At 38.3% G+C, this 23,697-nt stretch overlaps 3 protein-coding genes and 1 long non-coding RNA gene across 20 annotated transcripts; 1 reads left to right on the top strand and 3 right to left on the bottom strand.

Moving 5' to 3' along the window:
* The first annotated feature begins 1,030 nt into the window (after window positions 1–1,030).
* Window positions 1,031–2,886, top strand: LOC103986297 (leucine-rich repeat receptor-like kinase protein THICK TASSEL DWARF1). Its single transcript, XM_009404257.3, has one exon. The coding sequence runs from the start codon at window positions 1,575–1,577 to the stop codon at window positions 2,769–2,771; it is 1,197 nt and encodes a 398-aa protein (XP_009402532.2). The 5' UTR covers window positions 1,031–1,574; the 3' UTR covers window positions 2,772–2,886.
* On the bottom strand, window positions 2,864–9,904 carry LOC103986495 (squamosa promoter-binding-like protein 9). Of its 2 annotated transcripts, XM_009404514.3 has the most exons (11): window positions 9,779–9,904; window positions 9,180–9,703; window positions 8,900–9,060; window positions 8,352–8,584; window positions 8,139–8,213; window positions 7,937–8,044; window positions 7,566–7,683; window positions 5,971–6,106; window positions 5,110–5,272; window positions 4,127–4,702; window positions 2,864–3,903 (listed from the first exon to the last, which is right to left on the bottom strand). In XM_009404514.3, the coding sequence occupies exons 2-11, from the start codon at window positions 9,701–9,703 to the stop codon at window positions 3,616–3,618; spliced, it is 2,382 nt and encodes a 793-aa protein (XP_009402789.2). In that variant the 5' UTR covers window positions 9,779–9,904; the 3' UTR covers window positions 2,864–3,615. The 2 variants fall into 2 exon arrangements, with proteins under 2 accessions (XP_009402789.2, XP_018682170.2); XM_018826625.2 differs by lacking the exon at window positions 2,864–3,903 and having other exon boundaries at window positions 4,412–4,577.
* Window positions 9,905–10,728: 824 nt separating this feature from the next.
* LOC103986296 (uncharacterized) lies at window positions 10,729–13,468 on the bottom strand. Of its 16 annotated transcripts, none has more exons than XR_010487197.1 (7): window positions 13,285–13,468; window positions 13,059–13,203; window positions 12,845–12,910; window positions 12,581–12,640; window positions 12,353–12,484; window positions 12,238–12,256; window positions 10,729–12,081 (listed from the first exon to the last, which is right to left on the bottom strand). It is a non-coding gene; the product is annotated as an uncharacterized LOC103986296 (long non-coding RNA). The 16 variants fall into 16 exon arrangements; XR_010487196.1 differs by having other exon boundaries at window positions 12,581–12,713; XR_010487191.1 differs by having other exon boundaries at window positions 10,730–12,081; window positions 12,845–12,903.
* A 5,888-nt stretch (window positions 13,469–19,356) lies between these two features.
* LOC103986494 (uncharacterized) lies at window positions 19,357–19,728 on the bottom strand. Its single transcript, XM_009404513.1, has one exon. The coding sequence runs from the start codon at window positions 19,726–19,728 to the stop codon at window positions 19,357–19,359; it is 372 nt and encodes a 123-aa protein (XP_009402788.1).
* Window positions 19,729–23,697: the final 3,969 nt, after the last annotated feature.

The following is a 23,697-nucleotide window of genomic DNA, read 5'->3' on the forward strand; positions in this document are numbered from 1 at the left end:
CTTGCTGGCGCCGCCTCGGACACGTTTGGCGGCCGTTCCGCTCCCTCCGACGCGGCATCTGATTGGCTCTCCCTGCTGGCGTGGGGCCCGCGCACTCATTCCTTTTGTTTCCGATGCCATTTCGATTACATAGACATATATTATTATCGTCTAATTTAAAATTCCCAATTGGACCGCACGATCAAGAAAAATTATGATCCGGTCCGACACGTTGACCTGACCTAACACTTGATGGTTCGGATTCAAAGTAGGGCCGAATTGACCAGATCAAATGTGTGGCTCAATTGCTTCGCCCTAAAAGACTGAGTCGGAACGAGTTAATTGCCACTACCGATCACGTGGATCTCACGTGTTACGAAGCATGCCAACAAGAAACCCGAGAAGACGAAGAGCACAAAAAGGAAAAGGCGACGGCTCTTGCGTAGGAGAAAGCTGGTCCGGATTAGCTGTAAGTGACAGACAGCCACCATCTTTTCCGTTCCAAGTATGACTGCCTCGTTTGGCACCACCGTCTTTGACTTGCGAACACAGGCTGCCACGTCGTCGGGAAACGTCGCTGCTGTTTGGTGTTACGGGCCCCACATCTTGCTACTGCCACTGCTGCCGTCCAAGTCGGGCGTTACGAATACGCCGAGAGAGGAACGGCGAAGATGTATATTTGTACGTATACGTACGTGGGAGTGGTCACTGAGCGCAAGGAACAATATATTCTCGGCTACAGGCAACAGTCGATTCACTGGACCAGACAACAACACGAGTCCGACATGGAAAACAACAACACTTCCCGCCATTCCCGATCCTACAAAAAGCCCGCGCCGCATCCCCCCACCTCCGACACCGGCGTGCTTCCTCCTCCACAGCCGTCATGGTGGGGGTAGTTTCTTGCAACTCCATGCGAGTCATGGGATCGTAGCATGTTTTGTCCTCAGCTTATGGTCTGTAGCCATTAGTATTCATATGAAAGACCGGGATGTGAAGACAAATCTAAATAAATGTGTCCCACAGACTGCCGAGGAAAGAGAAGGAGACTCACGAGAGACTGGTGAGTTGTTCGCTGCGGACTCAGAGTGGAGTCGGGGAGACAGCTAATAAATGTTTTGGACAATCCAAAAGAGCTTAGAAAGAAGCAAAAGAAAAAAGCGGCCACGGCATAAAAATAAGATGGCGTTGGACCATTCCATCCCTTCCCGGGATGTCGAAGAAGAGAGAGGAGGAGAGCGGCTCTTCTCTCGCATTCGTGTCCCAACCCCAAAATGATGAGCAGCGAGCACACTATCGCTACAACGCAGTGAGTGCGCGAGAGGAGGAGGGAAAGCTGCCACCACACAACAAGCCAACTTACTTCGTCCCCACGCTTCCTTCCCCCCGTATCCTTCATTGCACTCTGCTGCTGCTGCGCTCCTCTATTGGTTCCCACCATTTCAAAGCTTCTTCGTGCCCTTCCCCACCACCACCTGAAATAATATGCTACTACTCCCCATTCCATTTTATCTTCCGTAACCCCAAGAGAGAGAGAGAGAGAGAGGGAGGGTGGTCGTGGTCTTTGTTGTGCTGCTGTGAATCTCTGGTTGACAATGCAGTCACCTGAAGTGAGGGTGGAGGCCGTACTCCTTGTGGTCTTCTTTGTGGTATTCGTCCCGGCGTCGGCGATACTGCACCCAGTGGACTATTTGGTGCTGCAGTCCATCCGCAAGTCGCTGGCCGACCTCCCAGGCTCCGCCTTCTTCGCCAGCTGGGACTTCACCGCCGATCCCTGCGCCTTCGCTGGCGTGGTCTGCTCCGGCGACCGCGTCGTCGCCCTCTCCCTCGGCGACCCCCGCGCGGGTTCCCCGGGCCTCTCCGGTAGCCTCCCCTCCTCCCTCGCTCGCCTCTCCGCGCTCGAGGAGCTGTCCCTCGTCCCCGGCCTCGTTGCCGGCTCCCTCCCTGCCGCTTTTCCCCCGGGCCTCCGCTTCCTCGCCCTCGCCAGTAACCGCATCTCCGGCCCGCTGCCGCACTCCCTCGCGGCCCTCCGCGGCCTCCGGACCCTCGACCTCAGCAACAATCTCCTATCCGGCAACATCCCCACCGCCCTCCTCCGCCTACCGGAGCTCCGGACCGTCATCCTCGCCCACAACCGCCTCGCTGGCCCCGTCCCCGCCTCCGTCGCCGCCCCTCTCCTCCGCCTCGACCTCAGGAGTAACGCCCTCACCGGCTCCGTTCCGTCCCTGCCCCCTTCCCTCATCTACCTCTCCCTCGCCTCCAATCGGCTCTCCGGCCACGTCGATCGAGTTCTCCCTCGGCTCAACCGGCTCAGCTTCCTCGACCTAAGCGCGAACAGGCTCTCCGGTCCCATCCCGGGAATCCTCTTCACCTTCCCCATCTCGTGGCTGCAGGTGCAGAGAAACCAGTTCTCCGGTCCCCTCAGGCTGGGCGGCCCGCTCCCGGTGTCGGGGGCGACGGTCGACCTCAGCTACAACCGGTTCACCGGCAAAGTGCCGGCGGAACTGGCGCCAGCAGGGCGGCTGTACCTGGACTTCAACCGGTTCGAGGGGGATGTGCCGGCGGCGATCGTGGACCGGGTGGTGGCGGGGGGCATGCGGGTGCTCTACCTGCACCACAACTACCTGACGGGATTCCGGATCGGGACGGCTGCGTCGGTGCCGGCGGGCACCTCGCTGTGCCTGCAGTACAACTGCTTGGTGCCGCCGGTCGACGCGCCGTGCCCACGCAATGCCGGGCCAAGGACGGCGCGGCCACCGCAGCAGTGTGCCGGCGGCGGCAAGAAGGGCTGACGGAAGAAGACAGATATGCCGAAGAGCAGCGAATTTTTTTCTCTTTCAAACAAAATGGTAGATTTTTACCTTTCTTCACTGCAAATACAACAAAAACAAAAAAAAATTAAGTGTATTTTGGGGCGAGTAATTATTACACATTTTGATATTTTTTTTGGGGGCATACTACTGCATACTTTTGGAATCCTACACTCCAAGTCTACAACAACTTCAAAGACTTACATCGTTCGATATGCGGTGTTATAGTCTCATCCCAGATGGAGTGTAAGGTTTTGATCAGTTTAAACGTTATGATTAAAGGCTTAAACAGCGGTGGACAGAGTGGATTTAAAAGCCCCGAAGAATTCCAAATGGATTTAAAATCTCAACAAATAATCTGCAGATGAGCATGGCCACTCATCAATAACTGGCTTGGCACATCCAAGTGTGCACAAATTGTTAGATGCAGTCACTGTTGAGGTTACTGGTAATATAGAGGACATCGGTAATATAACTTTTGTTGCCTAGTGCTTAGCTATGTCTGTCCTGAAGAAGGTTACTATTAGGCTTTACCATCCTATGGTTAGGAAGGAATCAAATCATATTAGTCTCCCCTACCAAATAATTTTAATCCCTCAAAACTCCTTGGGGCATGGGGCGGAGCTACAGTCCAGGTGTCGGTCATGGGTAGGAAAGATCAACATCTAGTCCGAGGGACCTCTGACTTTTGTCCCATCAGCAAATAGCACCAAATCTTGGGTCCACTTCAAGAGAGAGAGTACATATGGGTTCACTTCAAGAGGGAAGGGAGGTACCTCGTGTGAGAAACGGGTGTGGAAAGCAAGTGCAGCATATGGGTTCTCCGTCATGGCTGTTGCTTGTCAAACAAACGCCTCTTTAAGAACAGCGCAATATCCTCAACCTTGTTAAGGTGGAAAAGAGCAAGGCAAGCCGAGAAGCACACTACTGCAGAAACTGCTACGAGGACGGCAACATGCATGGCCGTCTTCCTGGTGAGAGAGGTTCCCCGTAACCCCCCTTCCTTGGGATGGCAGTTTGGGATTTGGCCTCGTTCTGACATTAGAACGGGGGTAGCGTCGTGCTCTTCTTCTTCTTCTTCTTGATCACCATCTTTATTTCTCCTCCCTGTATCCTGGAATACAAATATTGTGTTACTTCGTAGCAAGGTCAGCGGATGCAGCATTTGAATAATAAAATGGAAAGTTCAATGAGTGCTCAGCTAAAAATTAGACAGTATCCTTTGTCTTAGTAAATAAAAATGACACAAGTAATGTAATATTACAAATTTAACAAACAAATGAAACAACTAGGAGAGATGGTCGAGCAAAGATGGCTGGGAAATTTAATTTACTTACTTGATTTCCATAAAGCACATTATTTTTCCTGTCAGAGTCTCCGTCGCTTTGTGAAAAATCAGAGCGACAGCTTGAGTTCTCTGAACCCAATTCCAATCTCATATGATATATTCTCCTCTGAGAAAGAATTTCCCTTGCCTGGTTCATATAATTCAGGAAAAGACACCAATCATCATCCCAAGTGTCATTTGCGTTGCATTTTAAGCTCGGCAAATTTATCCCATCTAAGTAGTGTAGTACAACTTCCAGAAGATTAAAAGACTCCATCTGTAGTAGGAATTTCGATAGTCTCATTAGCCTCCATATGTTTGTTGAACTCAGGAGTTCTTCTCTTTTCTCTAAGACAGGATTTCGAAGGACCCATGCAAAGTCCAAAAGTAGTGCTGAGATACCAGTTTGTTTCGAGACAAAAGACTTGCAGGAACGTGAAGTGGCATCAACATCTGTCGTCCTGTAAATATCATCTAAACAGCAATCGTCACAAATTTTTCTGTATATTTTCTCAAACTCTGAACATATAAGTTTGTTCCCGAAAAGGATAGGGACAAAGTTTGAAATTCCTAATTTGTTCTCCACCTACAAAAGATAAGTTTTGCAATTTAGGGAGAAGATATTTGGTAGTATCAACAACATACTGAGAGGATACGAGTATCCAACTCGAACAGCATTTCAGCCATTGTATTGCAAATTAAATTTATTGTTCATACAGAATAATTTTTTAGTAAATGTCTAATCACAGATAATACATAAAATTACAGTGTATAGTCATGTAATTACGGACAGGAAGACAAAATACTAATATCTGCTAATAGATACTGGACTATATCCACCAATATAAATTAGGTCCGTCGATGCAACAGGACTAGAAGGTATAACATATGCACAAAAGCGTGAAGATATACAAAGCAACTTCAAGTTGACATTCGATAAAACAAAAAGGAACATTTTACCATGAGTGACTCAGAAAACTTGAAAATACGAACCTCAATAAATGCAGGTCCAAATATATCAGAATCTGTCTGAGGTATATTTATCCTGAACATCTGATGCTCACAATGGCAAAGAGAATCCATGTCATTTACTTTGCATGGTGTGATCTCCTCTTGATACAACCCCAGATATTTTCCTGCAAAAGACACAAAAAACCTGCGACAAAAAGTATTAATTTCGTGTGATTTCTACATAATTAAATGAATTGAAACTTCGAAACACTCACCAGTAACTGGATACAAATCAAAGGAACTAGGCGAGCAACATTATTAAGTTTTTCATTCAAGAGATAGTGAATAACAACATCACTAATTCTAGCACGCAATCTTACAATAGAAAATGCAAACTAACAGATGTCATCGCCGGTGATGTTATTTCTAAATTTTTGAAGTAAAAAAATCATAAAAAATTGAAATTCAAGATAACTACTGTGATCAATAAGAACCATCAAACTGCTAGAGACCCTTGTTTAATGGTGTCTCAAATCCTAAGAATATTAAGCAAAAAATCATTCTACTCCAGATCACTGCTTGTTAATAGTTCTATCAGATTGACGAGAAGTACAAATATCAAGATGTGTACAAATCATACAAAGCAAGAGCTGCTGCTCCCAAGTCCTAATATATCAATGATATCAACAACAACAAAGTTGCAATGTCCCAACTCTTTGGGTTCGGCTGCATGGATACTTTGCTGCCATTGCACTGATATCTAATAATATTAGAGAAGAAAAAACAACTGCAAAAAAACAAAATGCAAGTATCTAGAACATCAACAAGAACAATATGTTGATGCAAGTGCAAAGTCATGCTTATTATGCAACAAAAAGGTCACACATATTAGTAGCCATTTACCTAAACTTGGGCTGGTTAATATTGCTGCCGCAGGCAATAAACTCCACTGGTTGGCCAGCCTCAAAAAAGGTAGGATAAACATAATGGAGCCTCGGAACTTGCACCTCCATCCTGGTGCTCATCAATGAAGTTTGATCTAAATTCATGGAGCAAAAAGTCTCAAAAATTATGAAACTCAATGCCTACTTAAATACCAATTTTGATCATTGAGCAAATATAACTGGTCTAAATCCACAAAAATAAGTGGTCAAAAATCACAAATATAAAAGAGCCAAAATCACGTTCTTTTTCATTTGCACCCGTAGACTGCCACTTGCACACCTGTGCTGGCACCAGGTTCAAAAAACTAGTTGGACTAGTACATACCAACAGATATTTATTGGTCCAACTAGGAACCAGCACCAACCGCCTTGTATAGTCAGAAATTGAATTTTGTTAGTTTCTTAATATGAAGCTGTTGACAGACAACTGTTTACTATCAATAGCCATCCTCTCCTCCTACTCCTCCCCTCTTCTCTCTTTCTTGTGGGCTCTCATTGGTCAGAAACCTGATTCCTAATAGTTAGAATTTCAAGAGAATATGTATCAAATTGGACTCTCATTGACCCTCTTAGTTCATCACTAAAACTTAAAATTACAACGAAAATCATCCAACAATAATAGGAAAATATTCAATACATCACTCTGTCACAATTAACACAAACTTATATAAGACCTAACTTGAATCTGTCCTATTTCACATGTGCCCCTCCATCATATAATCTATTGGATATCAAATGAGTGGTAAATTATTCTGTGGTGTATTTTGCTCATTGATATCAATATTCTTAATATGTTCTACAAATATACATAATCACATATCAGTATTTTTACCAATAATGAATGTGCCTCATTTGTATCACTATTTTTATTGCCTTGATGCATATCTGCATAATCACGTATTTTGCTCACTAATAGCAATATTCTTACTATGCTCTAGCATGTATACGTGCTCATATGTAAGCACACATGCATGTACCTATAAACATACATATTTACAGATAAATCATATATACATATACATATACACATACATACATATACATGTATGTACGTATGTATATGTATATGTATGCATATATATATATATATATGCACACATATATATACATGTATGTACCTAAGAATATTGCTCACTAATAGCAATATTCTTACTATGCTCTAGCATGTATACATGCTCATATGTAAGCACACATGCATGTACCTATAAACATATATATTTACAGATAAATCATATATACATATACATATACACATACATACATATACATGTATGTACGTATGTATATGTATATGTACGCACATACATACATATGTGTATGTATGTATGTATGTATGTATATGTATATATATATATACACATGTATACACACACACACACACACATATGAATTTAGCTTCATACATCCATACAGACATACAAACACACAGGTGGGCAGATAACATTGCACTAAGATGGTAGTCAAAAGAACTTAAAAGAAGCCACATATCCAGTTAAACTTAGCAATGTCAAAAAGATAACATTATTTGTCCATAAAAAAAAATTCAGCACATACCTTCCAAAATTTGAACAATAGTGTTACATAGGTAAATATGAATGTTGCCTCTTCCAATGAGCAGGCTATCGGGTGCATAAACCAAGTATTGGATACAGCTAACCGCGTTCTGTGATAACTGTGTAAAGCAAGGTTATACCATAACTCTGATTAGAGAAAGGACCATCTTTTATTCAGACTAGATAGAAAGAGGAAAACTACCAAAAATTTAAGTTAATAGTCTAAATGCAATGTTCCTTCAATTTTCATGTATTACTCAACAATGCAGATGATATTCTGAGAAACCATAGTACTCAGAAAAAAGTTGAGCATGACCTATTAACCTTGAATAATGGATGAATAGTGTTGTTCTAAGATAAATGATCCATTACCTTCTCCCACATGAACTCTGGCATTGCTATAAATATAGTCAATATAGTACACCCAGGTCGAATATAACCCTCCAACTCAACAGGCATACTTGACAACCACTTAAAGACCTGTATTCGGAACAAATAATTATTAAATTAGCCTCTGGGATCTTGAAGAGAAAATCCATAATGAACAATGAAGTTACAAGTTTTTTATACATACTTGATGCCGAAGTTGTCTTGGAAACTCTGCAGGATTCCAGTCATAAAGCTTGAATGATATTCGACCTGTAGGACACTACAAACAAGTAGTCCCTCATGTGGTATATGTAATAAACATAGTTCAAATACATGAATGGAAATGAAAGCTTCTTAAAACAGAACATTGCAGTAAAGATGAACTCAATTCCAGGAATGACAAAGTTCATGAACATACCACGGATGAATAAGCACTCTTACTGTTGCAAAGAGTAGAAGAAATTGGAGACTTGGAGTTATCAGCTTTCTCTTCGTTCTGAGTTTCATCAGATGCAGCAAAGGGCAAAAAACCACTGCCATAATTAGTTTGTTGGTCATATCCATCATCTGATTCGAAAGGAACATTTCTTTCAATTAGTTTGTCGGTCACAACTTTCTCATCGGTCTGGCATGCAAGTCCATTTAACATCTCTGTACAACAAAGAAGCAGAAGTAGATAAGGTGTCTGTGCCAAATGTTGTGCAAAATCAAAGCCGATTATATGGTCACAAGATTATCTCAACCATAGGTTCGCTAAATATATAGACTCTTTTGGTATTAAAAAATTAAATAAACTTTTCCCCTCTAGATGAACCAGTGAACTTCTTGTTGAACAACGGAATATACTGATATGAAGCTATCCCTATCACAAACTAAACTAATTTCGAATTGCATCTAGAATTTGGTTATATTGCTATCTAGATGAGCAATATGAATGGGAAGGTATTCAGATTCCACTATTCACACCTGTCCCACATTCATTAGCTTGCAGGCCTTTTTGAGGTTCTTTGTCTTGTTCAGTCATGGATATGCTATCAGCATGTCTTCTCCGCCTTCTTTTATTGTGATGCTCTAATTTTCTTCTACAGCTACGTTTACCCTCATCAAAATCGGACAACATGTGAAATCTGTAAAAGCAACAAAATTCCTTTGCACGTTATTGATCATCGAGAGGTCAGTATTCCATAGAACTCGGGTTAGAAATAGAAAGAGGAACGAAACGAACAAAGATTCGAGGAAAGCTTACTTGCCACATTGTTGGCAATACCGCTTGCTCTCACCATCGAGAACCACGGACGAAGCACAAGCACAGCGGAGACAGACCCGGTGACGCCGATGGTAACCCTTAAGCTCCCCGATATCGGCTTCGCACCTCGGCACCTGACACCGGCAGGCGGCCACCGGCGCCGCCCGTGCTTTCCTCGCTCGCTTCCTCTCGCTGCCAGCCGCACCCGTCGTCCCAGCGTCTTCTTTCTCCGCCGGACACGAGCAAGGGGTCCGTCCGGCCACAAAGTTGGAGCAGACGAACCTCGGATCTCGCTTTCGGGCCAGGGCGGAGCCCTCTCCGGCGAGCGCGCTCGGCGGGCGGACGAGGGGCAGCGTGGCGGTATGCGGCGGAAGAGGAGGCATCGGGGAGTCCGACGCACCCATCGTCCAAGGAGGGAAGAGACTGTTGTCTTCGTCGTGGTCGACGGCGAAGTCAAGAAGCCCTCCCCACTCGAAGGCGGCCGCAATGGACTCCACGCCGGAGACCGTCTCCTGGTCTTCCATCTGCAAGAACCCTAACTCTGTAATAAGAAGAAGAAGAAGAAGCCCGACGGTAATTCTCGACGGTAAACGACTCACCCGCCCGTCGTTTGAGAGGATGGCGATCGGTTCCTACTCCTCCCACTACCACTATAGCATACTTAGGAGCGTCCGCGTGATGTGACATAAATAACCGCCATTTCGTAGAGTCTTCGTTTCCATTTCTTCTGCACATGCGCGCTAGAAATCAAATATCCTTTTTAACGATTTTTTTCTATTTTCTAAAGAATATTTCTATTTATTTAAATTTTTATTCGTATATATAAAATGATATATATATATATATATAAGCGGAAATTAAAAAGATTACTAAATATTAATGTTAAATAACCATTTTTGGGCATGCGATGAATGAGAGAAGAGAGAGAAAAAAGAGATTGCAAGTGGGGGTTTTGAGTGCGTCCCGTGTGACATTTGGTGCCGGATAAAGATTTATTCTATTCCATGACGACTTGTTTGTGGCGAAGAAGAACGGACAACGACTCGACGCGATTGTGTGGCGTGAAAACCGCCTTCAGAGCCGTCCGTTCGCCGAGACCGAATCCGCCCGGAAGTCAAAAATGGTTATATTATTATTAGATTCTTTCATTGAGAAAGTTCTTTAATGACTATATAATTTCCTTCGGAACAGCAGCAGAGTTCTTTTAATTTATGGCACACATTTATTTTGTTGTTTCTCTTTTCTAAGTCAAACCATTAAAATTAGATGTGTCATTTTCATGACGTGATCCATTATCCATGACATTAGAAATGTTCCTGCGGTCGTCATCTCTGTTCGTGTGCTTTGGAGGGATGGATGCAAATACATGGGAGTATCTGTCAGTTTTGTATGTGACACATTCATGAAATGCTTGTTGAGATGAAGCATGAGTTGGCCAATTGTTGTCATCGTAGATGATTTGGAGCTCACTTGTGAGGACGCTACCATTTTGAGAGGCTATGCACCAAAATTTGACTACAAACAATTAAATGGCTACTCTATTCTTTAGTGCATAAACATCATCAGATCCTAAACCATATCTGGTTGCATCATATCGAACATAATGATATGATGCAATGCACCACTGGCAGCCTACAGTACAAAGCTCTCAAGAAAACAGCAAACATATCACACAAGAAAACCGAAACAAAAAAAAAAAGCGATGGGTACTCTTGAATAGTACAGGGAATCAAGTTTGTAAAAAGCTAGAAAGATAGTGATTTTAGCAGCTGTAAGAACTACACATCGGCACAGTAATCGCTTGGTAGCTAGACAGTACTTAGTCCAGCGATTAGAATGTGATGGTCACACAAGAAGATGCCCGACGGATGGTAATAAGAGTCGGAGTTTCACTATCACGCTTTGAATTACGGCTACAACCTTCTCATTCAACATAAGCAGCAACTGAAACAGAAAATCACCTGACAACAAGCGAGTGCGCAAAAGTCACAAGTTTCAATTGTTCCACAATGATCAATGCTCATTCAATCATATGGATGATGTCTATGCCGATCTTTCTCATGTCGATCTCGTCCACAAGATGTGTGAGCTATGATATTCACTGCAATTTTCAGAAAAGGTTTACATAAAGTCTCAATGAAAAAACTCTTCGGTTCCCATAAAAATAAAAATGATAAGGCTAAAAAGAATGCCAACATGCCTCGTGATGAATGATGCCGCGGGTATCCTATAAGAACAGAGGACTTTCATGATCAAATGGATGCAGGATATAGTTCAAGTGAATCTGCTAGGTATTGAATGAACTCTTACATGATTGCTGGGTAATGAAACGGACGTACATAAGTAAAAACTAGATTGTGTTTCATACTCATGGTCGACACTGCAACTCTTTAAGTTCTGCTCACCGTATTTGGGTAATATATGTGAATAAAAAGGGCAAATCCACTGCACCAGTTCTCCCACCAATGAATGTAGGTCCTATGGGGGATCAGTATAAGCAGCTTTATGCTCTATAATAAATCAGTTTATGGGCAAGAAATATATAACAACAAGGAAGAAATAATAAGCTGGAATAATGAAAAGCCAAGTATTAACAAATACTCTGAATCATTCAAAGAATCTCTAGAACATGAAAAATATATGAAGAAATAGTATAAGGATAAAATTACCATGACAATTAACCATCAGGAACAGCAATGCTCTTATAAATCAAAAATAAAACAAGAAAGCACCTCTCATTTGCTAGATTCCAGGCTTCCTGCCTCAGCTGAGGAGGTACTTCAAGTGTTGCAAGCTAGTTGGATATAAACTTATGAGGATGTTCAACATGGCAAATAAAGTCCATTTCTTTCAGCAAATGTTGCTCAGTCCCAACCAAATCATTCATCAGCTCTGTATATTTCTATTGTGAAAATAAGACAGAAAGAACAGCATATATAAGCAAAAACGACATCAACCAGCATGGTGATGCACTAATCTGGTATAACTTCAAGAATGAGAAACCTTCAGCGATAACATAACATCAAACAATAAAAGCAGAATAACTAAAAGATCTAACCTGTGCCAATCAAATGCATCTGCATAGAGATTACATAATTTGATAAGAGACATTACTGAACTCAAAATTCAAACCCCAAAAGAAGCAAAGAAAAGTACAGAGAAGAAAATTTAACCTTGGAAAAGACATCCAATAGCTCTATTGGCAGGTTTTCCCCTTCTACATTCATTCCATTCTGTGGAAGACAATGATTAGGTGCTTTGCTTTTTTTGGGCATTCCTCCAACTTCGAAGCTAACCACACACATCTGCATAGAGATTACATAATTTGATAAGAGACATTACTGAACTCAAAATTCAAACCCCAAAAGAAACAAAGAAAAGTACAGAGAAGATAATTTAACCTTGGAAAAGACATCCAATAGCTCTATTGGCAGGTTTTCCCCATCTACATTCATTCCATTCTGTGGAAGACAATCATTAGATGCTTTGCTTTTTTTTTGGCATTCCTCCAACTTCGAAGCTAACCACACACAGCTTGCAGCAACCGAATTAACAAAAATCCAGTTTATCAATGAAATAAACATAGACATAAAACGATTGCTCAAGAGACCCAAAAAAAAAAAAAGAGTAAATTTTAAGGTGAAGCTTAAGGTCCAGATGCAAACCTTCACGCTAAAGCGGGCAAAGGACTTCTTGCAGTAGAACCAATGGAGAAGGACCTGCCCTGTGGTCTTAATAGTTAAGGAACTCACAAAAGAAAAAAACTTGGAGACCCACAGTTGTAAAGCTGATGCATACCGTGCCACAGATAATTCTTTGAAATCACTTCTAATTGATCAACAAGCAAGAAAATATTCACAAGTACGGGGAAAAGGACACCGTCTAAGAAGAACGCCGCTCTCTCGGATGAGGTGCCACCCGCGGCATGGTCTCCGTCTCCTCATCGATCCCATCTTTGCTCGACGGGGGATTCTTCGACCGCTCATCGGTGACGTAGAAGGTGTCGGCTGCAGTATATACTATCCTACCCAAATGAACATATTCAACAACTATAACTTTTGGCGACGTTGAAAGATCAAACTGAAAAAGCTCAAGGTTCATTTACAGGAGATGATCGCTACAGAATCCAGGGTTTTCAATGAGATGCAAACCCTCACAATCCATCCAATCCGACCATAAAGTAAAACAGAAAAGGAGCGGAAAGAGATGGTGGCGGCCGGCGGAGACGGTGGCGACACGGAGGAGGCGCCGAGGTGGGGGGCGCGAATTGGGGATTTTTTACTCCTGCTTCATCCCTCGTCGTTCGATTGGGGTTGGGTTGGATCGGACTGGGCTATATCGGATCCGGGTTTATGCCCGCGACACGTGATGTTTACAGACGTAAACCACGGTCATGACTGAGTCGCGGATCCATCTTGCTTGCGGAGCCCATCCGATATACTCTTTTGTGGACTTCTTCGTGGATGAAGTCTCGTGTGAGAGTAAAAGATTCATACTATAATTAGCTAACTTTAAAAATTATATTGAAATTTATATACTTATAAAAGTAAAATAATTAACACGTTGTTCTAATAAAATCTCTTATTTTACTTTTAACCATAAGTAAAATATTTTTACTTTTAAAAATATTTTACTTTTAACCATACGGAAATAATAAGCTACTTTTAAAAATTATATTGAAATTTATATACTCATATGTGAGGGATATAATGTAACTTTTAAAAATATAAGGATTATAATATTAAATGTAACTAATTATAAAGATAATTTATAATTAGTCCCGGATTGAAAAAGATATATATTATCCTTTAAATGTATGATACTAAATATAACTAATTATAAGGATAATTTATAATTAGCCTCCATTGGAGAGACTGAGATAGATATATATTATCCTTCTTTTTGTATAGAGATCATTTGTTCATGTTAGAAACTAAATTAATATATCTTCTATTGCTATCGTAGACATCGGATCACGTGTTCATATAGGTCAAATCGATTGTATTGAAATGTTAGAATGTTTACTGTCATTATTATTTAATTTATATATTATTGATACGAAGGTACTAAGATATTTATGTATTAACATAAGATAAATGTCACATATTCGATCCTCGTCAACACCTAACCAAATTATTTGATGTTCTACCCCACATCTTCTTTTTTTTCAAATTAAGAATTTAAACTCGTTTTTTTTGTGTGTGTGGTGATGTATTTTTTTTGTCTTTTTAGATAGGGTTTGATATATCTAAGTGGTACTTAAAATAATAAAAAAATCAAAAGGCAAACTTATCATCATGTCATTGCACCCTTTTCCTGCCGACAAATTGAGACCCAACGGAGGTGCAATAGGTGAAGTTGAGATGTGCTCAGGAGGACTATTTCAGATAGTCTTTAATCGACTTTTTAAGAAATGTATATAAATTAGTGAATCCACATTGGATTTGGATTTAAACACCTACATAGTTTGTTGGATTTATACTAATAAATGAAGATTTTTAATTAGATTATTAATAAATATTAAAAGCTTAACCTTATAAATAAATAATTTATATTAAGCTCTAAGATGATAAAGTCATCATTTGTTATTTGTTATTATCGACGTAAGCACGAAGGTCCGTAAGGAATTATCCATTTTGAATGAGCTCGAGTGGTTTTATCCTTTTTATGATTCACTTCGGAAGAGTAAAATCGTACGAACTTACCTCATCTATAACAAACAATTCCTTACAATCTCATGTGCTCGCGTCGATGAGGAAATGTTAATAATAGCTGAATCAATTGATGTCGACTCACACAAAGATCAAGATCAAGTAAAATTCGCAACGTAATCTCTTTAATATTTAAATCAGTAAGAACTGTGAGCCTTTTATAATTGATCCAATTAAAAATAAATATTTTATAGTTTGAATAAAATATTTCGTGAACACTTTCCTTGTCACATTCCCTTTCGAATAAATCAAATTAGAATTAATATGTGACATAAAAGGCAGGTGTGTTGTGTGTGTCTATAAAAGATAAATAAATTGAATAAAATATTATTATTAAGCCGAGGGTTAAACCTAATTATGTCATCCACTATGTGGATTAAATAGTCAAACCCTCAATCGCTAGGGTAGATCTGACCTACTCTCTAGCACACTTGACTATGTGATTTGAGTTAGATTGATATATATATATATATATATATATATATATATATATATATATATATATATATATATATATATATATATATATATAGGATTAGATATAATATAAAAGACTAAATTACCACATTTAATCCATGCCATTTGATAGTGTGACTTCATCTCACATCTCTCTATCTTTAATCCTTTCTGTGTCTTCCTCTCTATCATCCTATTCACTTGGAATGAAAGCTTCAGTTACCCATCCCATTTATTTCAGTCATCAAAGCTATCTGTCTCTGCAACAAAGCAACAAAGAAGAAGATAATGAACTTTATGGAATCGAAGCAAGAAAAGAGGAGGCGTTGATTCTTCAACAAAGTATATTATTTCTTCTTCCTTCGTCTTCTTCCTCGCATCTTCGTTGGGTCGACAGCACAAAGAGATCACGGGTAGCCATGGGCGAGGCAGGCTTCCCAGAACAGCCTATCGCTCTCCGCGTCCGCCATCGCCGCCTCGGCGCCGGTCACGCCCGAGGCCGACCCATTCGCTCCCTTTTGGTCGCAGCCGACGACGACATCCGCCACCACCTCGTACTGGGACGCATACTCCGCCAGCCACCCACTCCACGACATGCACCTCTCGTCGGCTTCTCGCCCGGCAGCACCACCTTCGTCGTCGCCACCGCCGCAGCCGCTGGAGGACTCCGCGTCGTCGCTGTCGTACGCCGCCGCGATCCCGATCGCCATGGCGTCGTCGACCTCCGAGTCACCGCTCACCTCACACGTCTCATCATTCGGAGGACGCCAATCCATGCACTCTACCGGCAGACGATCTCCGGTGGGCGTTGTCTTTCTCCAAACATATATATCTATATATGGTTGAAGAACTCATTACATTCTTATATCATATGCTGATTTGCCGCACAACGACATCAACGTGTCCAAAAAAATCATATATATATATATATATATATATATATATATATATATATATATATAATATTTAAGTGATGCACTTTTTCTTAGGAAAGACATTACGTTTTCCTAACATTTATTCTCTTATATATATATATATATATATATATATATATATATAGGATTTTTTTAGGGGCTTTTATGGAAAAAGGGAAGTGAGAAGTTGGGGCGCGTACTGTGGGTAACGTGGCAAACGCGGCGGGAAGGGGCACGTGTCGGTCGGCAAGGGACTGACTACGTCAAAGGAGAACGAGGGTGGGAGTGGAGGGACCGGCGATGCCCCGTTCTTCCGGTCGCTGTCACGCCCATGTTTTTATCTACTTCGACGTTAGAACATGGATCGTCGTTGACCAATGGACTTTGACCAGAGAGACGAGCGCTGGGATTTCTAGAAAGAAGACTATCAATCAGTATTCAAATCAGTTAATTAATTATTTGATATTCTGTTTTTTCCTAAAATTAATTTGATATTTATAATTTTAAATACAAATTTTGGAAAATTTTTTTTGGATTTTTCTCGACAAACGCTCTTATTTTCAAAAATTAAAACACTGATTTTTTTTATAACATCAGGAATATTTTTTTATTTATTTTCCTATGGATCGATCCGTAGGATAAATCGATGTAGTTATAATATTTTTTTTATAATAAAATTATGTTTAAAGTATTTTTATATTACATTATAACATTTTCAAATACTATAAATCTATAATGCAGTACAAAATTTTATTTTTAATAATATAAAAAAAATATATTAGAATATTTTTAAGTGTTATTGTAAATATTATAAATAGATTGATTCATTCTATCGATCGATCCATAAGAAAATATATATATTATTTGAAAAAAAAAGGATTATATAACGATGAGGTTTTAAGAAACACTTTTTACTTTTTATTTTTCATGGCGTAAAGACCGGATTACAAAGTATGACTTTGGAGGCTAATCGATAGACAAGTTGTTGACTTTGATGGATCGAAAACAAGTAGTGTGTGTTCATTCGAATTGATTTGCTGACGTCTTCTCCTCGAAAGATTCAACTCACGCAGACATCACATCCTCTCCTTTGTCTCTGATAGAAGTGATCGCTCGCATGCATACGGTGAATGCATCAACGCGTTTGACTGCGGAAACAGCGTGAAGGGAATGGAGTCGGGAAACTACGCCCATTTGCACCACCGTACAAGAACGAGGACGCAGCATACACGCCAACATTTGCACTACCGACGAAGGATGTCAATCTGGTCAACATACGCATAGTCAACTCATGCTACTTCCACCAACTCGAGCTTCTTTTCACATGAACTCTCGATTTGATGTTACTGAGATGTCAACCAACCATCCTTACATTAGAAATATATATATATCTCTTTTCACATAAATTGAGTATGATATCATATTATTAAAATCATGCACCCTTCACATGAGAATTAAATATTTTGACTAGTCAACTCCCTCGTGACGAATCCTTCACATCATAAACTCCATCTACAGAATCAGTGTCAAGTGTGTGTCCGTCCGTATCGGTTGGTGGAATTCTTGAACTTGAACTTATATTTCTCTGCTTGAATGGGCACTGTAAATAGAATTCTAATATATCAATATATTTCTTGAATTAATTTAGAAGCTTAAGCATTCATATGGATTATATATTCACATCCTTAATAAAGCTTTGTGGAGGCAAGAGGTTCGTTTTGGTCGCATTATAGAAATGAGTCCATAAATATAGAGGCAACATATCTGGTTCATCTTCTATCTACCTACTTATATAAGTAACATTTGGATTAGTTTTATCGGAAGTTGTCAAGATTAAAAATTAACTTTAAAAGTTTAATAAGTGTATTATTATCAATCTTAATTTAAACATCGTGACTAATAGTTTATATCAAACGAAACTGATGGGTTAGATAGTCCGATTATAAAATAAATGATATCATAATCAACCTAATATTTATATATGATGAAAGGGTTGGAATATGAATGGGCTCGTCACAATATGAAGCTATCATTGAGATACGCTTTATATGTTGGGCATTGACGAGGGCATCAAATTTTTGAGTGAAAAAAATTGTAATATCTCGATTAGTCTTACATCGAAAAGATAAAATTAAAAATTAACTTATAATAATTAATTTTTAAAAGTTTAATAAGTGTATTATTATCAATTTTAATTTAAACATCGTGACGGATAGTTTATATCAAACGAAACTGATGGGTTAGATAGTCCGATTATAAAATAATGATATCATAATCAACCTAATATTTATATATGATGAAAGGGTTTGAATATGAATGGGCTAGTCACAATATGAAGCTATCACTGAGTTACGCTTTATATGTTGGGCATTGATGAGGGCATCAAATCCTTGAGTGAAAAAATTTGTAATATATAGGTTATATCAAACGAATGGGTTAGATAGTCCGATTATAAAATAATAATATCATAATCAACCTAACATTTATATATGATGAAAGGGTTTGAATATGAATGGACTTGTCACAAACTATCATTGAGCTACACTTTATATGTTAGGCATTGACGAGGGCATCAAATCCTTGAGTGAAAAAAATTGTAATATCTAGAGTAGTCTTACAAGAATGATTTAAATCAAACAGAGTTGATAAGCTAATTAACTTATTGCTCGAGTCCACGGAGTTAATTTTACCAAATGGTTTTAATTTTGATTCGGACAAGTCGTTCTAGAAAAAGAAAAAAATTCTAATTTTGTTATTATTTTAAATTATTAATAATTATAAATTAAAAGTAAAAAAAAAAAAGGGGGACCGACGATTTGAGTGGGAAGTCGAACCTTCGAAACCGAAACGGGTGAGCTCTACTTGGAAGAATACTGACTGTAAAGTTGCTTTGGGAGCCACTGCAGAGAGAAGGCTTTCGGTGGAAAACTTGTACTGAAGTCTTGCAGCTCTGCAGAAAAGAAAGAAGATTGAGAGAGAAACTTGAGCTTGTGATGCATGAGCTCAGCTTAGATCGCTCCGCGTGTGGGGGAAGGGAAGAACACACAAGAAGTTTAGCCCATCATAGCAAGATGAGATTACAGTAAGGTGACTGTTCTAAGGGTATCCGGAAGCCAAACAAGTCTCCCAGAATAGCCTGTTATCTTCTACAGGATCCACCACACCTTCTTCCTCCTCCCCTCCCTTCGTAGTCACCACAGCTTCATCGCCCTCACCAACTTCTTCTTCTTCTTCTTCTTTTTCTTCTTTATCGTCGTCGATGACATGAGTGTCAAGGCAGCAGCACGACTCTTGGTCATCGTCGTCCCCGTCGAAGACAGCGTGATCGTCACTGGGGGGACCTAAGCTGGTCTCGGAGTCGCCGGAGGCCTCCTCCACTGCCGGGAAGGGCTGAGCTCCATGAGGCGTTGGACATCCATTGTCGTCTGGTGCGGACGCCGTAGCTTGATCTGGATCCGCTGCTGCCATCATCCGATGGCTCAAGAATCAGGGCTCATGGCAACCACCACAATGTAGAGGAAATCGAGTGAGAGAGAGAGAGAAAGAGATCCTTTTGTATCATTAGATAGATGGTGTTGTGAGAATCACGTACGTACAGGCTGGCTGGCTGACCTCTCACAGTCCACACTCGGACAAGAAAATTATCGGTAAAACAATTATTAGAAATATTATATTCTTTCTTATATCGACAATATAATTATCGACTTACTATATGTTAAGAATTCGATACTATATCCTAAAAATATTACACATAAATTTACATAAATGAGAGTTTCCAACCTAATTCGATAAAATTTACGACATTTGTCATTTATTAAAAGTTAAAAGAGTTTAACAAATAATAATAATAATAATAATAAAATTTAAAAATACCCACTTATATGGGCCCAGAAGATGCCAAATGAAGGAGTGGTGTTCCCTGTATGGAAGGAAACAGGGGGCCCCCACTCATTAAAAGGATCACATCAGCTTTATATATATGTATATATATATAGTGGTGGTTGGCACAATAACATTAAAAGGTGGTGAGTATGGAGGCAAAGCTTTTGAATGCTTCTAGAAGAAGAGGTGCCTTTCTTCTTCTAGAAGGATAGGGCGGCTGCTCACATCGGAATCCGTCAACATCGTCCCAACATTTCACACGTCCAATCGGTCTATTGCTAACCCAACACGTCAAGTTGGGTAAATTGATTGGAAAGACAATATGCATCATAAGCACTCAATTCTATTGTTTCATACGTATTAGAATCCTTATTTCTCTGATGTTGGAGCCTTAATTGTCTGGCACTCACTATTATCTGAGATTTAATATTTGGTTGAATATATATATATATATATATATATAATGATTATTTTTTTAAAAAAAATAAATAGATATTATAAGAACTATTTCTGAGATTTAATATTTGGTTGAATATATATATATAAATGAAGAGAGTGAGATGTCTTTGTTGATTGTGAGTGGTTAGGAAAATAATAAGAGATTGACGTAGTAGATTTGTTCGATTAGAATTTTATTTTATTTTATTTTATTTTGATTTTTTTGTGTGATAAACATGCGTGGAATCACATAAGAGAGTGAATATCCACATATCGATTAGATATTATTTAAAAATAATAAGATAAATTCATATAGAAAATCAATAGATTCTTTCCTTTGTTTTGTTTTTTTTTGCATATTCCATGTATTTCTTTCCATCTTAGATTAATTAATTATATTTGAGACGTATAAATATTTTTTTTCTCATTCCATCACGATTTGAATATCATATGAAAATATATATAATATTATCGACATATACTTAATATTATTTGGATTCATTTTTTGTTATACAAAGTAATATGAATTTTTTTAATAAAAAGATAAGTGATGAAGGTTCGATTCGAGCCTAAATCTTATAATAAATTGTTATGATTTTTAGCAAGAATAAGTGATATTATGTCATAAAGTTTCATGGGCATATTAAAATATCATTAATATATATATATATATATATATATATATATATATATATATATATATATATATATATATATATATCATATGATGCCCTGCATATTTATTTTTACCTAAGGATATTTTTTACTTAAACAAAAATACCCTCACTACTTACCTAAATGACTTGATTGAAAAATTCTTAATTTTGATACTGAATTATCATTTTTTTTAAAAAAAATAGTACTAGTCAGCAACTCAACTTTTTTTTTTATTTTATATAAATAAATATAAAATATATATGTATATATGTGTGTATATATATAATACATTTGAATAATATTTTTCGTTTTGATTGTGATTCATTTTTTATTTTATTTTTATTTTTTATGTGATAACCATACGTTGAATATCCATGTATCGATTAGATATTAATTTAAAAATAATAATATAAATCCATATAAAAAAATCATAGATAACAATCATAAACACGATATTCGAACCTAAGATATTACGATAAACTGTCAAAGATCCTTAGCTAAGTTAAATTAGCTGTCCAAAATCAGTGATATTGTTTCCATAAAAATTTTTTTTATCGTATGACCCTCCCCATATTTGTTTCTACCTAATGATATATATATATATATTTTTTACTTAGATAAAAATACCCTCATTAATATTAAAAAATTTCTTAATTTGAAAATTAATTATTCTAACTTTTATAAAAAAAATAATTTAATCATTTTAAAATCATGATTCTAAGATTACTGATATCATTTTTATTTTAAAAATTTATAATAATTAGTTATCGGTTTTTTGAATAACATATGTGATCAAGTTATTTTAGTAAGAGACGGAGTATATTTTCGACTATAATTGTTTTATCTTTCTTGAAAGTTTAAATTGTAATATTTTTCTTTTATGCACTAAAAATCGATAAATCTGATTTAAAAATTAGCTGAGTAGATTCGCGTGGGCGGCTGCGCTATTAAAGATAAAATTGAACTCTTACTTTTGAGTTCTTTCTTCCTTCACCCTTTTTCCAATCAAAGTCAAAAAGAACAAGTGATGTAACTAATGATAGTGGCTTGAGCAACTTTTTCTTTTGTCCAACCATATATTAACTCTAAAAACCATAAAGCAACTTGAAGAATTCCAAAGTTTTGATGACCAACAACATTTCTATTAACTCCAATGGGATAAGTAATATAACAACTAATTAAACTTAGACTCATTTATTTAGTGTTCATAATTTCATTTTAAGTATTCTCTCATTTTGTCTCAATCATGATATTATATTTACTATTATTAGTATAAATATATGTTTAGTAGTATGTCCAATTGTGAGCTTGTAATTAACATTCGAGTTAGTGTCCGATCAACGTTGTCATAATCGTCATAACATTGGAGCTTTTTACTTATAAATGCGGGTCTTATGAATCTTGATTTTTCAAAAAACTCAATCCATTTTTGTGTGAGAATATTTTATTAAGAATGTCTTTAATATAAGTTATGAACACACTTTGAGTCGTGATTTTTTATCATCACTAATTGAAGTTGATGCATGGCTTGATAAATATTGAATCATACATATAATGAGTTCGTCAATTGGGCTAATCAAGTATACTAGGAAATATTATAGTTATCAAGGATCTAATATTAAACTATTTGATGGTAAAAAGGCATGTCGGACTCTCAATTTTATATTTTATTTGAGTTGATTAAGTTCATTAATGATATGTATATATATGAAGGTAATGAAGACTCCACGTAAGCCCACCACAAGATACAATATTCCAATGTCATTAGTACTTCATTATGTGAGATCAAATGGTCACTCGTACACTACAAGCAATCATTCAATCAAATCGTTAGAAGAAAATATACAATATAAAGGATATGAAATATATAATGTATGAAGATGCAATGCATTAGAATTGGAGTACCAAATCGGCCTAAATGGTTGCTTATGATTCAGCCCAATTGTGACCCACCATAGAACGCCACAACTTGCAACACTATCCGTGAAGTGTCATCTAATATGATCCATCATCAACATGATGAATTATCTATTTATTTTACATTTTCAAAAAAAAAATCAAAAATTATTGATTCAAGAATCGAAACCGAAATCGAAACCGAAATCGAAACCATCGATTCGTTCTTATCTAATTTTCGATAAACTAAAATCGATGATTCTAAAACGAAGGTCGACGACGACGACGATCATGCTTCTCGCACTCGGGTCACTAATGGAGCACTTAAACCCACGTTGGATCATCCACTAAGTAGAATTTTATTGGTAATTCGCCACCAAAGCCTTTGGTTGGGCAATCCAAATCAAGTGAAGTGATGTATACGTATGATGTCAACATGATAACATTTTAATGGTGCCTAACGTTTCGATAAGGTGGTGTCGTATTTTACAGATCAAACATCGCCTTCCAATCTTTATGGCCATCGACATCAAGCGAGCTACGTACTCGTCCCTTCTGTACAGT

The sequence above is a fragment of the Musa acuminata genome, chromosome BXJ2-5, assembly GCF_036884655.1.
Source record: "Musa acuminata AAA Group cultivar baxijiao chromosome BXJ2-5, Cavendish_Baxijiao_AAA, whole genome shotgun sequence".
Classification (NCBI taxonomy): Eukaryota; Viridiplantae; Streptophyta; class Magnoliopsida; order Zingiberales; family Musaceae; genus Musa; species Musa acuminata.

What these genes read in the sequence shown, in the direction of transcription:
- LOC103986297 (XM_009404257.3), top strand. Translation starts at nt 1,575, where the DNA reads ATGCAGTCACCTGAAGTGAGGGTGGAGGCCGTACTCCTTGTGGTCTTC.
- LOC103986495 (XM_009404514.3), bottom strand. Translation starts at nt 9,703, where the DNA reads ATGGAAGACCAGGAGACGGTCTCCGGCGTGGAGTCCATTGCGGCCGCC. An exon ending in AGCTAATGAATGTGGGACAG is followed by an intron (nt 8,585 to 8,899) that starts GTGTGAATAGTG and finishes TTTGTTGTACAG; the next exon opens with AGATGTTAAATGGACTTGCA. An exon ending in TTGGACCTGCATTTATTGAG is followed by an intron (nt 4,703 to 5,109) that starts GTTCGTATTTTC and finishes TATCTTTTGTAG; the next exon opens with GTGGAGAACAAATTAGGAAT.
- LOC103986494 (XM_009404513.1), bottom strand. Translation starts at nt 19,728, where the DNA reads ATGGCAGCAGCGGATCCAGATCAAGCTACGGCGTCCGCACCAGACGAC.